Source organism: Erpetoichthys calabaricus, chromosome 15 (genome assembly GCF_900747795.2).
Source record: "Erpetoichthys calabaricus chromosome 15, fErpCal1.3, whole genome shotgun sequence".
Taxonomy (NCBI): Eukaryota; Metazoa; Chordata; class Cladistia; order Polypteriformes; family Polypteridae; genus Erpetoichthys; species Erpetoichthys calabaricus.
Genome location: NC_041408.2, coordinates 51,171,189 through 51,189,626, shown reverse-complemented (window position 1 = coordinate 51,189,626; position 18,438 = coordinate 51,171,189). Strand labels below are relative to the sequence as shown.

The 18,438-nt window shown below is 37.7% G+C and overlaps 1 protein-coding gene across 1 annotated transcript in view; it reads left to right on the top strand.

Moving 5' to 3' along the window:
* Positions 1-2,329: 2,329 nt before the first annotated feature.
* The window catches only part of ntpcr (nucleoside-triphosphatase, cancer-related), a 50,453-nt gene continuing 34,344 nt past the window's right edge, over positions 2,330-18,438 (top strand). Inside the window, exons 1-3 of the mRNA XM_028820275.2 lie at positions 2,330-2,456; positions 12,545-12,707; positions 12,788-12,890. Of these exons, the coding sequence (XP_028676108.1) occupies positions 2,423-2,456; positions 12,545-12,707; positions 12,788-12,890 (300 nt within the window). The 5' untranslated portion in view covers positions 2,330-2,422. The remainder of the gene's footprint in view (positions 2,457-12,544; positions 12,708-12,787; positions 12,891-18,438) is intronic.

Sequence of the window (18,438 nt, the reverse complement as noted above, 5' to 3'; positions counted from 1 at the left end):
GGGGGGGGTGGGGGGGGGGGGTGTATGGAGCCTGTCCGAGCTAGCATAGGGTGCAAAGCAGGAAAGAACTGGACAGGGTGGCAGAAGATTGGGATTAACCAGAAATATTAAGGTTGTTGATGCAAATTGATACTTCTTTTTACTGAGGTACCATTGCATTGATTTAAACATACAGCCCAAGACATTACTAATGTTGCTAATGGCTATTACCGTTTGAAATGACTGATTTATAATTTATCATTCTCATGTAACTGCAAAGCCCCATTGTCAGCAGCCATTATTCCAGTGTCATAATGGTAAACTCGGTTAGCTCACCACTAATTAATCCTTCATAAATTCTAATCAGTTCTTAGAGAAACTTTTGTAACTGCTTTAGCGGAGCTGAAATATGTTGTTCTGTCCAATAAACCAAGTAACTGCCACTCCTAAAGTTCAGTTTTAGGTTAAAAAAAATGGCCAAAATGAAAAAAAGTAAAAAAAAATAAAATAAAAAAAAGTAACATGAGAAAGTTTTGAATCACCCAGAAACATTTAAATTTGTGCTAGAAATTGTTACACTTTTTATCAAGATACCATTCAATTGATTTAAAATTGAGTGAAGACATTACTAGTGTTGCTAATGGTTATTCCCAGAGTGTATGAAATTTTAATGTATTAATCACATATGACTGCAAAGTCCCATTGAATTCAGCCATTCCTTCAGCATTGGGATACCAGCATATCTTAGCCAGTACTTGTACTCTTATATCATTGAGGAATTGAGAGGAAAAGCCCCACACACACATGGTGAGAAGGTGTAAACTCCATACATGTAACAGCTGGGACTGGGATATGAACCTAGAGCACTGGATCTGTGAAGAGGCATTGTTTACTTCACCACTGTGTGTAAATACAGTATATGATATTTGAAAATCGCAACAACTAGCTACTTAAATTGACTTTGACTTTTTGCGTAAATTTTAAAAATATTTTTAAAACCTGGAACTGTATTACTTTCCCAAAAAAATGGTTACATCAGTAAATTATGCTGTGTTTCCACAGTGCACACAGTGCATTGTTCCATGCATCCATTTACTGAATCCAGTAGACATACTTGAGTACAATAACAGTAATTCTTTACATTTATATAGCACTTTTCCTCGCTCCTCAAAATGCTTCAGTGAGTGGGGAGCCATTTCAACCACCACTAATGTGTAGCATCCAATGGCAACCATTTTTGCACATGTGAGCTGTCAGATGGTGAAGGGGTAACAGAGAGAGCCAATCAGAGACCGGGAATGATTAGGAACACAGAATGACCAGGCCAGGGTGGGCAATTTAGCCTAGGCATCAGGATACACCTGCTCTTTATGAAGGATGTCCAGGGATCTTTTATGACCATTGAGTGTCAGGACCTCAGTTTTACATCTCATCGGAAGGATGAATCCATTTTTGCAGCCCAGTGTCCCTGTCACTGCACTGGGGCTTTAAGATCCATGTTCAAGCCACAGGGTAAGCACCCCTTGCAATGTCACTTATTTCCTAAAAACTTTCTAGTGTTTGTCAGTATTGTATACAGTATTTGTTTTCACTTGAAGTATAGTTTTCATTTTATTCCACTCTGAGTTAGTATTTTTGACACTGTGTTAATATCAAATGCTCAGTACACTCCCTTGTTCCATAAAACAATGACTAAAGGCCTGATTACAGATCAGTGGTACAAATGCTGTGATTGCAGGGCTAACCACTGTGCCACCATGCTTACCTTTATTATGCCATGTATTCTACAGATACAGAGAAAGGTTTGTATTTAATCAAATGCAATGCAAATAAAGGATAACGATTAATTTAAGGTTACCATCACTATAATTGTGTTTAAAAATTACACTTTAAAATTGGTATGAATGTAAATACCACAGTGATTTAGAAAAGAAAAAGGGTTAAGAATTAGTTGATTATTCCATCCATTTTCAAAACCGCTTTAACATGAGTAGGGTCGCAGGAAAGCTTGAGCCCATGCCCTATGAAAACTAAAAAAAGTTACAAACATCTATGTTTTTGCGATCTTCACGTATTAAGCAGTTTTTGTCATGTTAAAATTAGTATTCACATACTTTTTAAATTAATGATATATTTAATTTATCTAAAGTTTATAGAAGTGTAATGATTATTTTAACCTCTGCCGCCCAAATTAAAATTCAATGGAAAAAGATGATCCGCTGTGGCAACCCCTCACAGGAACAGCCGAAAGAAGTAGTAATACAGTATAGCTGCTGTTGGAGAACAGCGCAGGGTGAAAGAACGCACGCGCACACGTGAACGCGCGTTCTGTGTCATTCTCGCGCGTGCGCCACACATTCTGGTCGCGCGCTTCCAAAAGCAAAGCGGAAGTGAACGCTCGAGAAGAAGCTCGCGGGCGCGGCGAACCCTGTAGTCAAGGAAGATGTATAAGCACGTGTTTCTTACGGGACCGCCTGGTAAATACACCTCCGTAAATAACTGACAGCATTCATGTTGCAGTAACGCAGGTTATTTGTTAAAAGTTTACAACGTTGTTTATGTTGTGCAGGCCTTTCTTCCTTCATGTACTGCTCAGTGCCTTTTAATTATGGATGGGCTTGTTCACTATGATTAGATATAATGTACTTCATTACTGCGCATATTATCGCATAGCTCTGGAAAGGAAATATCCACAATCTAATTAGAGAAAAGCCAAGCAAAGTGACACCTTTTATTGGCTAACTAAAAAGATTACAATATGCAAGCTTTCGAGGCAGCTCAGGCCCCGGCCTGAGTTGCCTCGAAAGCTTGCATATTGTAATCTTTTTAGTTAGCCAATAAAAGGTGTCATTTTGCTTGGCTTTTCTCTACATTTTTCTCTACATTCATAATGGCTAACACGGTACAACACCCTAGTACTACACAATCTAATTTGAAATATAGTGAGATGATACGTTTTTGGACATAATTGTTTACCTTTTTTTAGAAATGAACTTTTTTTTGTACAGTAAATGGAATTTGTAGTTCTACTCATAGGCAAACATTGCTTTTGTTAAGTAATATTGTTAGGCAACGATGCAGAGCTTCATGTGTAAATGTCCAATATCTGGAGAGAGAGATAGGGAGGGAGCATGCGCTGATTGCGCGTTGCCGCACCCACCACAAAAGTGCTATAGAAGTAAATTGTCGGTCTCAATGTTCACTTCCATGACATTTACAATGCTGTGTTTTGCCAGTCAGCCTCCTAACCAGGCATGTCAGGATACCAGAATTGTTGCATTTGATACCAATACCAGAGAAGCTTCATAATACTGTACTCAATACCACAGCAAAAACAAATCCTATTTAGTGGCTTTTTGTTAAAAGAGTAGAATATAAAATGTTAAATGGTAATAATAAAAAGAACTTTATTTATACCCCGGGAGAATTTGGTGTTTTACAGAAGCTTATTAAATAAACTGACACGCTATGGTTTGAGCACACACCAGAATGACTGAAAAGAAAGAAAACCTCGGACTTGGTAGTTTGAGGTGCAGTGTGACATCATGGAGGCATATTCCTGTTAGTATAAAGGAGACCCAGTCTAAAGAGTTTCTTGACCAACTTTTGCTGAATGATTTGTGTGCTGAAAGTCCACAGTGGTGTTGTGTCAGAGAGAGAATGTGTAGCATTGTTCACAGTGGCACTCCGTTTTGTTTAAATTCTCTTCTTTGCAATGACCTCCAGGGGGTTGATAATGTGGCCCATAACTGAGCCTTCCTTTTTACAGGCACACCACTATGACTAAAAAGAAGGAAAGAAACTTTTTTTTTTTCTATGTCTTGGCAGTCCCAGTGAGGTGTCCATTATGCCAAAGTATTACCAATTGTATAAAGGAGCCCCAGTTGTGTTTCCGCCACATAATTTGTTGGTTAAAAATCCTCAGTGTTAGTGTGTCATAGCGGATGTGTAGCATTCTTCATAATGGTACTCAGATTTGTTTTAATTCTGTCTTTTGCCTTGACCTCCAGGGGGTCCAGAGTGCACCCTATAACTGAGATGAGGATGTCAAGGATGTCACTGTCCACATTAAAGGAATGCAGTCTCCTAAGAAAAAGAGTCTCCTCTGTGCTTTCTTATATACAGTAGTTCTTCAGTGTTATGGGACCAGTCTAAACTGTCACTGATGTGGACCTCTAAGCAATGCAAGTTATAGTAACAACTTGTTAAAAATACTGGTATATGCACTAAGTAGTTACACAGCTGTCATTTAAATAACTAGTATTGGCATTTGTAAGTATCAAAATACAATACAGCGCTTGAATTTTAGTTTTTGTAGAAATGACAACTCCCCCAGTATAACAAGAAATGGGTGAAACTTTATAATCTTAGGAGGGATTTTAGTAAAGGGCCTGTAAAGGATGATAACATCATGAAGTACCTGATTTACTTTACCATTTGCACATTCTAAATTTATTTGGTGACATTTCCTCTCAAGTAACTGAAAAATACTACCGTACTTAAAATAAATATGGAAAAAAAAATTTAAGCACTGTTTTATACACAAACTCTTAAATAGATAGATGGATAGATAGATACTTTATTAATCCCAAGGGGAAATTCACATACTCCAGCAGCAGCATACTGATTAAGAAAATATTAAATTAAAGAGTGATAACAATGCAACAATTTAATAAATTAGCAAATTCCAAGATAATTCAGGATAGTTTTATTTAAACCAACAACATGCCTATAAAATGTGGTTTGCTAGAGAATCACTCGGTAAGATTTGCAACATTTGCTACTGTATGATTTATACTTGCATCTAGTGCTGGGCGGTATACCGGTTCATACCAAAAACCGTTTTTTATTTTTGTTATGATATGGACTTTTCTTATACCGGAACACTGGTTTAAATAGCCTAAACAACATTCGGAATGTGGCGCAGTGGGAAACTGTTTAAGGGGGGGCGTTTTTTCACTGGTGCTACCACAAATTACACATGCAACAGAGTACATGCGTTGGTGGAGGTATTGAGCGGTGAAAATGGACAGAGAATGTTCTGAAACTGAAGCTGTAGCAGACGATAAAGTTGAACATGATAACACAGAAGAACTTTTGACGAAAAAAGGTGCCGTGTCTGTAGATACTTTGGTTTTAAAAGGTCGGATGTGGACCTTTATGTTCAAATGTGTCAATATTGTTTCTATACTACTGGATGTACTAGGGTGTTGTACCGTGTTAGCCATTATGAATGTAGAGAAAAGCCAAGCAAAATGAGACATTTCCACTTTAATCTTGACGCTTATGACGAGAATAAAGTCAACATTTCTACTTTATTCTCGCTGTTTGTCGAGATTAAAGTCGACATTTTGACTTTATTCTCGTAATTTGTTATTAAAGTAGAACATTGTAAACTAAACTTCATCTTAAAATGAATATTTAATTTACTAGATTTTCTCAAACCCCGGCATAAGTTATGTAGCACATTAAATGCTTTGTGTTAAGTGTTCCCGGAGCCATGTTATGTGCTTCTTAAACTGACTTCCTGTTGCACTAAGAGGAGGAGCAGGCACCACACAGAATACATTAATTTCATGATATTCCTGCTCTCTGAACATTTAGAATGCTAAGATAAATACTTGATATCATTTTCATGATGAAATGCATTAAAGCATGTGTTAATTATGTGGGGGCACGGTGGCATGGAGGTTGCACTGCTGCCTCACAGCAATGGGGTCCCGGGTGTTCCCTGCTTTGAATTTGCATGTTTTTCTGGTGGGTTTACTCGGCGTGCTTCAGTTTCCTTTTAAAGTCATGTAGGATGGCGGGTTTTGTTATGTTATATTAACCCTGCTGGTGATATGCTGGCGCCACGTTCAGGATTTCCTCCTTCCATGCACACAATGCTTGCTGGGTTGGGCGCAACCCTGAATGGACGGCATAATTAAACATGTATAATGAAGATTTTTTTTAAAAGTTCTGAACACTCCGTGGTCTAAGTTTATAACTACTTTTAATTTCACAAGGACGTTTATCATGTGGCAATTGGTTATGTGGAGAAAGAAAAAGGAAGGATAGGAACTGGGAGTTTAATACGTCAGAGAGAGACAGCACGCATGAAATAAAGAAAGCCCACTCAGAAGAACATCCATTGAATTCTGTTTTCATGTCTTCAACCACCAGATCACGAACCCAACATTTACACAATTTTTAAGTTAAACCTGTGTGATACCCATTCATACATCCAGTTTTTTGGAGCCTCGTCACACCTGCCATAAAGTTCTTTACGCTGAACATACACCTGGGTACCCCTTACTGCGAGGGAGCAGCACTACCGCCACACTACCATGCATGTTTAATACCTGCTTTAATGCATTCATCATGAAAAATTATCTTAGCATTCTACATTTTCAGAGAGCAGGGATATCATGAAGTGAATGTATTCTGTGCGGCGATCGCTGCCTTTTAGTGCAAGAGGAAGTCAGTTTAAGAAGAGCGTAGCGATTAACAACTGGGTTGGGGAACACTTAACACAAAGCATTTAATGTGCTACATCAACTTATGATGGGGTTTGGGAAAATCTAGTGAATTAAACATTGATTTTAGGATGAAGTTTAGTTTGCGACATTCTACTTTAATGACAAAATAAACTATGAGAATAAAGTGGAAATGTCGCGACAGTTTTTTTTTTTTCTTCACTGTGTCCGTATTTTTTTTTCTTCACCGTGGCCCTAATACGATTCCGTAGGGCTATACCACAAATAGCATTATAAATGCAAGTTGCAGTTTTGTTATTTACGTATATAGCTTAGCTTGAAGCAAGGTCCATATTAATGCAGTTTGCCTTAATGATGGTTCAGTTGGTAAAGATGTCATCACCAATTTGCACTTGTTTTTATTTTATTTTAATTTGGTGAATACTGTACTGTGCAATGCACCTGGGCTTGAAGTCTTAGAAGTAATAGTATTATTACTGGAAGTTGCACTATCATTTATTTTATTGTTATTATTTATTAGTTTAAATATTATGCAGTTTAATGATGGTAAAGTTGTTTAAAAAGTCACTTTAACATGTCAGTGGACAGAGATTGTTAACATTAAGAAAGTGTAGTTGGTTTACAAAAAATATTTACTATTCTTTTTCTAAGACATGTTCATTGCAATACAACTTTTGACAAGCACCTCTGGATATTTTACTAAGTCTAAATTCCTGTTTGGATGGTTGAAAATATGTTGTCAAAATTTTAGTTTAAGTTGTTTGCAAACATTGTTCAATAAAAAGGTTCTATATTTTGACTGCATCTGTCATGCAATGTGATTCCTTCTCTTCATTAGTGCCACTCCCTTGAAAACTATCACTTTATGGGGCCATGCAAACCTGTATTAATACTTGTGTGCACATTAAAATGTTTTTTTGTACAATGTACAATTCTCATGACAGTTATTATTAGGTTATTCTTAGCCAGTAATTGCAGTGGAAAATGTGGTTAACATCCACTCATGCATGGGAAAAAATACCGTCCAATACCATGAAACTGGTATAATTTTGAAAAATACCGTGATATAGAATTTTGGTCATACCGCCCAGCACTAGTTGCTACTGATCGTAGACTGTTGATGCTACTCCCTGATAAAAGAAAATGTTTCTGCTGGTATCTGTTCAGATAAAAAAGAAAACAGATTTAGAAATGCTAACTTGCTGTTACATGGAAGGTTCCTGTTATAATGTTGTGATCGTGGCTCTGGACTCTGAGGGTGACTTGTTTTTCTATAACAAACTAGATAAAATGTTAATGCCCTGGCAGTGGCAAATAGCTTTGGTTTTATATTTGATTTGATTACATTAATGTTTAAGTTAAGATTTACAAGAAATATTTTAACTGCTACTATGTAAAGGGAATACTGCTGTTAAAAAGCACCTTATTCATTTAAAGTGTTTGCTAACTAAATACATGCAATACACTATTTTTGAGTTCATTATTGAATTTTGCACATAACAATGTGATTGTCTGCAATTAATCGCGATTAAAAAATGTAATTGCTGCCCAGCACTAATATATATATAATATACAGTACGTGTGTTTGTGTGTGTCATGTATATGTATATGTGATGTGTGCATATATATGTATATATGTATACATATATGTGTATATGTATGTATGTGTGTGTATGTATATATATATATATATATATATATATATATATATATATATATGTATATACTGTATATATACAGGGTATATATACAGGGTATATATATATATATATATATATATATATATACAGTATAAATATATATACTAGCCAACGCCCGCCATAGCATACAGCGGTGTAAGAATAGGAACGGAAAACGGTGAGAAAGGAATTCAGAAATCAAGAAGAAATAAATACTTCTTGAAAGACGGAGTTGTGAATAGGTGTTTTGGTGGAGACGACAGATAATGAGTCAAAAGATCTAACCCTAGAAAAAGCCACGTACAACTGACCGTGGCTGAAGACTGGTTGTTGTCGATTAACGCAAACGTTTGTCCTTGGGACTTGTTGATAGTCATGGAGAAGGCGAGTCTGAGTGGGAATTGTGTGCGTTTAAATTTAAAAGGGAGATTGGTGTCGGAAGAAAGGAGAGAGATCCTGGGAATGAAGATTGTTTCAGAATTTTGGATAGTGATCAGTTTGCACTCAATACTATTTCTGTGTATTCGGGTAACGATGAGTCTTGCTCCATTGTAAAGATCTTTTGATGGCATAATATTTCGGAGGAGCATAACTACAGCTTCCACCTTCAGATGACGGATATGGGGAGGCATGCCAGTTGGTGTGAGGGTGTGTAAAAACTCCTGTGGGTACGTTAGTTGATCATGAGAATCGTCACACTACTGTATCTACACTCTTGAAGGTCACTTTTTCACCCTGTATAAGATCAAGAACTTTGTTGTTAATATGTAGAGAATCATAGTTTGTGACGTTCAGTATTGGTCTTTTAGCTTTCACTTTCGAGAGCTCTCATATTTTTTGTGAGTTTTAGGACTTTCATTTCGTTCCACAGTCTGTGTTTGTTGATGGAAGAGGCAACGGTGAGGGCTCGAGAACCACAGAAGATAACAGGCAGTATTTGGCGGAAATTAAGGATACTGTTGTTCATTTTATAACAAAGACTTAGGAAACAACTGTCGTAGTATAACAAAAATAAGAAGGAGTGAAACGAATAGCAAGGAGCGAAACCAATGCCAATGGTCGACAGAGTACCTTCCTGTAGCAGGCTACGGAAAAGACTCCCAGGTGCACACATGGCTGAAGTGAAAGGTCACACAATCAGGCTAGATATAGGGCAATGACGTGACACCAATGGGGTCATGAGAGATGAGCGGGGAACGCGGTACAGTAGTCCGAAGGAGGAATAGGAATCGAGAAAGTGGCGTGGGGGTGTATGGGAAGCCTCAGGCAGCGTGGAGAAGGGTTTGAAGGAGCAGGAATAGGAATCGAGAAGTGCCGTGTGGGCGGGACCGGTTTTGAAGAGGAGCCGCAGACAGCATGGGTAAGGGTTTCGAAGAGGACAAATAGGAATTGAGAAATGCCGTGTCGGCTGCTTGTGGGCGGGACCGCTTTTGAAGAGGAAGCAGGACAAACCAGAAGAGAAATATATATAAGAGATAGTTGGAACATTGAAGCAACTGTGACAAGAACAGGGCATTCAGCCCAAGGAGCTTGCTAGTTCTTTTCACGTATATTATATACTAGCTGTGTAAGCCTGTGCTGTAAAAAGCCTGGGGTCCTAGAAACTATTGAAATCCTCAAAAAAAAAAAAAATCGAAATGTAGAGATGTCAGGTAATTGAAAGAAACTACTCTGGGCATCTCTGTCCTAGGAGGTTTCGTTTTGCTGACGCTCTCACCTCACTTATATTATTAGCGGCTAAGTGAGTTTCTGTTTCCTCGGAGGTGGAGCCCTTATCCCAATTCCACCTCTCATTTCCGGGCCGGACAGACAGACACACACACTTCCATGCCTAGACATTTATATATAATTATATTATTAATTAGATCACCAGATGGTCTAACACAATCATCCTAAAGATGTCAGAAATACACTGAAATGGAAACAAGAAGATCTTCAGACTTCACAGAGGCAGTACCTGTGCCCATATCCTAGACATGGGATGTGTAAGTTCAATACACATGGGCAAAAAAAAGTTTAGACAAAATAATATTTGTTTTCAATAGCAGTTTAAGAGTGAGAAATTCAGAGGTACAAATGACAGCATGATTTATAGCAACATTGTTTGTTTTGATTTTTACTTTGCACTGTTCATATTCAAGTGGCTACTTGAAAAACTTACCTTTAAAAACAATAAAACAAAATTCTGACAAGCACTAGAGGACAAATCTACATCCCTCAGCCAATAATGTAAAATCTTTGGTAATTTTTATAATTGTAGAAAACTTTAATAATTTATAGGACAATTCTGAATTGAACATAGGTATAATAATACCACATTTTAATTAACTGCTCAAGGTTTGGGACAATTCTGAATTGAACACAGATATAATTATACCATATTTTAACTAAGTGGAGGAATTAAACTAACTATTTGACTAAAAACCGGGAGCATTAGTGTTATGACTGGGACAATGTTGCCTTGTGACTAAAGCATTAGATTATAAAACACAAGGTTACTACTTCAGCTCCCTCCACTGACGCCTGTCTGATCATGAGTAAGTCATTTCATCTATCGGTCTGTACATCCAACACAACTATGAAATATTTGTACTATAGTTTTTTTTAGTTGTGTTGGATTAACAGTGTGAGCTAAATGTATTAATGTTATATTGACCCTGTCGTGCATGACAATTACAAACTTGTTAGGTAGTAAAAAGCATAAAACTACAATGGGTGAACTAAATATTTGATCCCCTGCTGAATTTGTAAATTTGCTCACTTACAAAGAAATGAATAGTCTCTAATTTTATGGTAATTTCATTTTAATGGAGAGAGACAGAATATCAACCAAAAATCCAGAAAAAACACATTGCTTAAGTTATAAATTGATTTACATGTCATTGAGAGAAATAAGTATTTGACCCCCTACAACCCAGTCAGAGTTCTGGCTCCCACAGATTATAAGTGAGCAAACTTACAAATTCAGCAGGGGGTCAAATGCTTATTTCCCCCATTGTATAAGCTGCAGTAGTAGAAGACACCACAAAAAGTAAAAACAAAAAGAAGCAAATCATTAGACTGACATGTCCCTTGAGAAAGCTGTTTAATTTTGGCCATTTTTGAACCCAGAACTGAACTATAGGAATGCCAGTAACTTGCATTCTTAAATGAACAGAAGAACAGGTCTCAGCAGTGCTAATGCAATTACAAAGGTTCCACTAATAACCAGTTAGCATTTAAAGTGACTCATTAAAAATAATCCTAATCCCGGAGAGTTATACTTTCATTTTCCCAAAGTTAAATAATCCTAACGCTAACCTTAAATTAGTCACTTTAAGCAGGAATAACCATTAGCAACACTAGTCATGTCTTGATTGTATTTTTAAATCAATTTAATGTTATCATTAAAAAGTTATCAGTTTTATCAAAAACATGAACATTTTTGGGTGTGTTTGACTGTTAGTGTTTATATGTGTGTACACTGTATATACACTTCTATATTTGGGTTGCACTGTGATTGGCACTGCTGCCTCACACATCCAGCATCCTGGCTTCAAGTTTTAAGCTTGTTTTTATTTTGGACATTGATCATTTTTATGTTTTTGCCCCATTCCAATTTTTAGTCATTCTTCATAAAAAGTATTCATATTTTAAGTCAAGACCAACTGGCAGCAGAAAAGCAAAACTCCATTCTTTTCATTGGCTGGAAGTCTTCAGGCTGGAAACCTTCCTGTTTATCTAGGGAAAATAAAACACCACAAATAAGGCAGTTAAAGAGGAATAGTTACAGTATGTTTTCTCTTTTTAAATAATAAAAGTACTCTTTCATGTGGGAGCTTTGAGAAAGTCATGGCATGAAATAATGCAGCTGTTATTGTATAAATGAGCATAACTCAAATCCTAAGGATTCTTCCACTTCCTCAATACTAAACCAGTGGTGCCACAGGTCTGTCCTGTTATGGAAATTGCTACTTGCTTCCGGGGACACTCTGTTTGTCCTGCTAAACCCGTTAAATTATTGATAGCATTCCACTTGCTTGTTATGAATGGCCTTCTTTCCATGTTCCTGATGTGGTTAGGTTGTTCTGTTTCGGTTGCGGTCAGAAGATTAAATTCTGTCTGCAGTACGGATTTTGCACATTGGTCATTGATTTTTGGGTGAATAGCTGATTACTTCTGTTGCCCTTATGTGAAACACAAGTGATTATTTGTTCTGTTTCCCAGAAAATTCTGGCAGGTACCAATGGAGATAAATACGTTTTCAGTAAAATATCAATATGTGTGAATATTAATTTAATAAAATCTTCATCAACTATTACTAATGGACCAGGTCACCAGCTGTGAGTTAAATTGCACTTTTCTTAATGACACTTCCAGAGTGCACTGTGTCAGGATAATAAAACAAGTGTCTCTGAATGTTTTTAGGGGTTGGGAAGACCACCTTAATTCAGAAAACTGTTGACATTTTAAAAGGTTCTGGAGTTCCTTTGGATGGATTCTACACTGAAGAAGTCAGGGAGAGTGGAAGAAGAATAGGATTTGACGTGGTCACTTTGTCAGGGAAGCGAGGATGTCTGTCCAGAGTGGGGTACACATTGCTTTAAATTATTTTGTTTTTCATTTTAAAGTATTTAAGACATATAGTTTGTTAATAATGTTGATTTTTAGACCTTCATCAAGTTCATCTGCTGGGAGACGCGAGTACAGAGTTGGACAATATGTGGTGGATTTAGCATCATTTGAAAGAACAGCTCTTCCAATATTTAAAAATGTAAGTAAAATATTAATTTGAGATCACGTTACTTGCACGTAAATTCAGTGGATTCAGATAGTATTCAGAACCCTTTATTTAATTTTAAATGGGTAAATTTGCCATTTTTTGTCATTAGTTTATACTCAGTAGCCCTTAATACTAAAACTGCAAACATGTTTTCAGAAAGATTTGCTAATTTGTTAAAAATCAGAAATTGAAATCTCTCCTTTATAGAAATGTTTAGACCCTTTTCTGTGGCAATTCAGATTGTGGTCAAGTGCATCCTGTCTGCTTTATTAATCCTTAAGGTGTGTCTAAAATGTGTTTGGAATCTACCTGTGCTAAACTGAACTGATTGGATATCATTTAGAAAGACGCATGTGTACCCGTGTATATAAGATCCCATGATTCACTCTGCATTCTGTCATGACAGAAACCAAGTCACAGAGTCCAAGGAACTCTCTGTAGATATCCGTAATCAAATTGTGGTGAGGCATAAATAAGGGCAAGTGGATAAAACCATTTTAGGAGCTTTGAGGATTCCTAGAAGATCAGAGGCCTCAATAATTGTGAAAGATGTTTGGAACAACAAGGACTCTTCCTAGAGTTGGCGTACCGGCCAAACTGTAACCAGAAAAGAAGAGTCTCAGTCAGGGAGGTGACCAATTACCAAGTGGTGACTCTATCAGAGCTTCTAAATTTCTTTCCTGATAATAGGAAAATGTTTTGGAATGATGGCTATCTCGGCAGCACTCCATCAGTCTGGCGTTTATGGTTGAGTGGCTAGATGGAAGTCACTCTGGAGTAAAAGGCATATGATAGTTTGAAAGACACAGAGAGCAGGAGACTCTCTGGTCTGATGAAAGAAAAACTGAACCCTTTGTGCAGAACTCTAAGCATTATGTCTGCATTAAGTCCAGGGACTGCTAATCACCTGCCTAATACTATCTCTAGAGTGGTGGCAACATCATGCTCCTCAGTAGCAGGGCCAGGGAGACTGGTCAGGATTGAGTGAAGTATGAATGCAGCCAAATACAGAGAGTTACTTGACAAAAAGTCCTCCTCCAGAGTGAAAGCAACCTCAGAATGAGGAGATAGCAATAACCTGATTAATATAGCCAAGACAACACTGGGGTGCCTTTGGAACAAGTTTGAATATTCTTGAATTGCCCAGCCAAAACACAGACTTAAACCCATAGAGCATGTGTGGAGAGACCAAAAGATGGCAGTTTACAGGTGCCTCCCATCAAATTTAATGGAGTTTGAGATGATCTACCAGGGAGAACAGAATAAAGTGTCCAAATCAAGGTGTGCTAAGCTTGTGAGAGTGAACCAATCAATCGGAGATGCTCGGTGTCATCTACCAAGTCAGTCATTGTTTAGTTGTCATCATGACCATTTTGCTGAAACAGTTCACTGATAGGCTATTATTACCCGAAGACAGCAGCCATTTAAGTGAAGTTGAGATGATACCTCTGGACTGTCTCAGAATGCAATATTAAATGTAGGATTCATTCTTTAATATCATTGTACCAGTGTGTTTGTTCAGAGACCAAGACAAGTACAAAATAACTAGTTTGTTCGTTCATTGCACATCACTAGCCAATAGGGCTTCTACAAAGTACCGAATTAAGGGTCTGAATACTTATATGAATGAGATATTTTAGTTTTTGCAGGACTTTTTAAAAATATGTTTTCACTTTGTCACTTATGGGTTACTGTGGGTAGATTGATGGGCAATACGGCCACTTTATCCAATTCAAATTATATCTACAACACAATAAAGTATGCAGAAAGGAAAAGGATCTGAATACTTTCTGAACGTACTATAATGTAAATAACAAGCATTTGACTAGACATGGTTAAAAAATGTGTTTCATGAAAACATTAATAGTTACTGGAAGGAAATGATGATAGAATTCCTCTTGTGCATTCTTTATGATAATGGGTTCTATCTAGAGCTGTCTCACCACTTTATATCTTACACTAGGGGGCTCCGCCCCCTGCTCGCTTCGCTCGCCAACCCCTGGTGTTGGGAAATTACAAAGAGCGTGATGAATGAATGAGATATAGCATAGTGTGAAGGTGTAGATGACGCAGATAGGAAGCAAACAATAAAGTGTTTGGCACAGTGTAAAGGTTTATTGGAAAATTTCTTTGTAAACAACATTAGTAGTAAAGATGGTGTCTTGTCCTTGAATGAGTTTTCCTTGGCATGGAGCATTTATGACCTTAACTTTAACGTCAGATGAACGTCGAAGTTGTGAGAAGGCCACCTAAAGTTGTCCATGTCCAAAAACGGGCTCAGATAGGTAGATGCCAACCTTGTGCATGGTTTGTCCTTGTGATTTGTTGATGGTCATGGCAAAGGCAGGTTTAATGGGGAATTGTTTCCGTTTAAGTGTAAAAGGTAATTCCAGGTCAGAACTTGTAAGGTCAATTTTAGGAATTAGAACAGTATTGTTAGCATGTGATCCTGTAAGAACTGTTGCTTGAATAACATTGTGTGTTATGGTGTAGACGACTAAACGTGTACCATTGCATAAACCCTGTTTAGTGTTAAAGTTTCTTAATAGCATGATTATTGTTCTGTTTTTAAGGCTATGACTGTGTTGTGGTAATCCGGCTGGGTTAATAGTGTTCAAATATGCTAAGGGGAAATTAAGATGGTCATTGTCGTCATCAGAGTCAAGTTTGTCAGAGCTTAGAAAGAGGTGTGACTCTCCAGGAAGTAATGAAATGACCTGGTTATTAATGTGATCAACAGTAATATTTTTTGGACATAATATACTTCGTTGTGTTAAAAGGGGCATTTGGTCTAATGAGACTGCTGTTCCAAATATCTCCGTAAGTAAGTCGTCGCAGAGGAAGGGTTGAGGAATTGTAATAATATCTGGGTGACGTCCATCTGTATTGGTGAGTGTACAATGTTCTAGTTGTAATAACCAATTGTTATATTCGGGATCTGGAAATCGCATGTTTTGTACCAAGTGTATCTTTAGAAAGCAATGCCAATTGTTCGCGTAACATTTTTTGTTCCGCGGTTTTAGAAGCGCGCCGAGGTGAATTTTTTTTTTTAATGCGGGTTCGTGTTTGTGGTCCCGTTACTCGAGCCGTCTAGTTTTGTATCCGTGATCGTGAATTGATGTCTTGTTTGATCTTTATTGTTAGGAATATGGATAATTAATAAGTAGGATCGAACTCACTGTTAATATGCGGACTGTTCGTTTCTTCGTATTATCACCAATCAGGTCTCGCGCCTGTATATGTATTGTAGTTCGGTCTCGTGTTGTTTATATGACGTCGTCGCGTATTTTAAGGTGGACTGAATAATAGCTGAGCGAATGGCATGTGGAGCAATAGGTAAGCACTGTCTAAAATCTACTCCTAATAAAAGTACCTTTCCTCCAAAGGGAATATTATTATTGATCAACGCAATTCCAATTGTCCGCGTATTTTAAGGTGGACTGAACAATAGCTGAGCGCATTGTAAGTGGAGTACTAGTTAAGCACTGTCTAAAATCTCCTCCTAATAAAAGTACCTTTCCCGCAAAGGGAATATTATTATTCATCAACATTTGTAGAAGTTTATCAATGGTGTTGAGCAAGTGACTGGATGCCATTGTACATTCATCTATAATTAATAGTGTGGCAAGACGGATGTCACGTGTATTGTTACTGTGCATTGTCATAGTGGATACCGATGTTTCTGTGATTGGGACCGGTATTTGGAATAAGGAGTGACATGTGTTTTTGGAGCCGAGACATTTTTTCTTCCGTGGTTTCAGAAGCGCTTTGTAGGTGCCGACGTGATTTGTGCATATTTGCGTTCTTGATTTGTTTCAGGGTGCACTGTTCCAATGCGATGTAATATTTGTCCACATACGCGAAAGCAGTATGGGTCATTGCCTTTTGGTGACCTGATATTTACTCCGGTAGATGCAAAATCAAATGAACTATTGTAGGATGTAATGCAGTTCATAAAGTTTTTACTTTCAGGTACTTCGTTAGTTAGAAGCTTCTGTAGATATGCAGGATATGAATGTAAAGGAGGCAGTGTAATTTGACTTTTTTGACAACAACGTGTAAATTCATTACTTGTATTGCCATTTGTTTCTTCAGGGAAGTTAAGTGAATGACAATGATTGCAAATGACATTCATTAATCCCAATGAATTTTCATGGAAAGTGGACTTATTATTGAACGCGCTGTCAGCTAACTGGCGCAATCGTTAGTGTGGTCGTGGGTCTGAATCGTCCTTTTTGTGTACGTTTCGTGTGCTATGTCCGTAGTCTCCCGTTTCGTGTCCAATGGGCTTTGTGTGGCACTCGCGGCTTGTTTTTTTTTGTGTGCTGGGGGCTTGTTGCCTGAGTTTTTATTTCTGTTAGTGGAGGGGGTGTTTGTGTGTCGTGGGGCTGAATCGTCCTTTTTGTGTGCGAACCGTTTCGTGTGCTATGTGTGCCTGCGTGTGACTCCTTTGTTTTTGGTGTCCTAGGGGCGCGTGGCCTCATTTCTTATTTCAGTTACTGGAGGGGGGCTTTGGGTGTCGTGGGTCTCAATCCTCTTCTTTGTGTGTGTCCCGTTTCGCGTGCAACGGCTTCGTGCGTTTATGTTGCATTCCATCCGGCCGGTTTCCGTTGCTTTGGGGTTGTGGGGCGCCTGCGCAGTACGTCTTTTGTGGCCATGGCCCATGGCCGGATGTCCCTGCGTCCATCCGGTTTAGCATTCTCAGTTAGTAATATGGATTTTATCTTGAATGTGTAATATCTGAAACAATGCATTCCTCTTCTGCTTGGTATAGTGGGTAGTATAAGACTGATAAGAAGGCTTGTTTTTCTAGTGTTGTTTTAATGTTTGCTGGTGAAGTACAGTAGATGCATTTTTTGACAAAGCTGTTCGTTTACTAGTTACTGCATATCTTCATCTCCTTGGCTGATGGCTTTGAGTTCTCGATGATGCACTTTTTTTTCACATAAAGTCTTTCTCATTGGACAGGTTCATAGTACTAAAATAACCAAAATACAGAATTATACCTTTTGTCTGAAAAGTGCTGGAAGAGTGGCATAGCGTGAAAGGGGCTGTAGAAAACTTCTGAAGTTTTCACATGACACCAAAATTCTAGGGATAACAAATACTAAGCAATTTAAAAATATCTCTCCACTTTTCAAAACAGGGTGCAAGCTTTCAAAGTTTGAAAATGCAGTACAATGTACATAACTGCAAAATATTTTTCTCAGGCAAAGGGGCACTAAATATAAATACTGTACATGGTGCATTACACTTCTTTAAAGGAAGCATCCCTTAAAAAAGATTTAGTGCTTTACGTTGACATATTTTTTGTTGTATATGCAATATAAATGGCACATAAAATGCTAGGTTGTATTGTAAAAATATATGAATATAAATCAAGACTCTGATCCCCAAAATGCAGAAGGACATACCAGCTCTTGAAGGTGTAATGAGAATAGCAACCATGTGTATCCCTGTAGTTTAGGCCTAATTCTACTACAACAGGCTAACATGGATAATTTTTTATGGATTGTTCAGTTGTAAATTATTATTATTT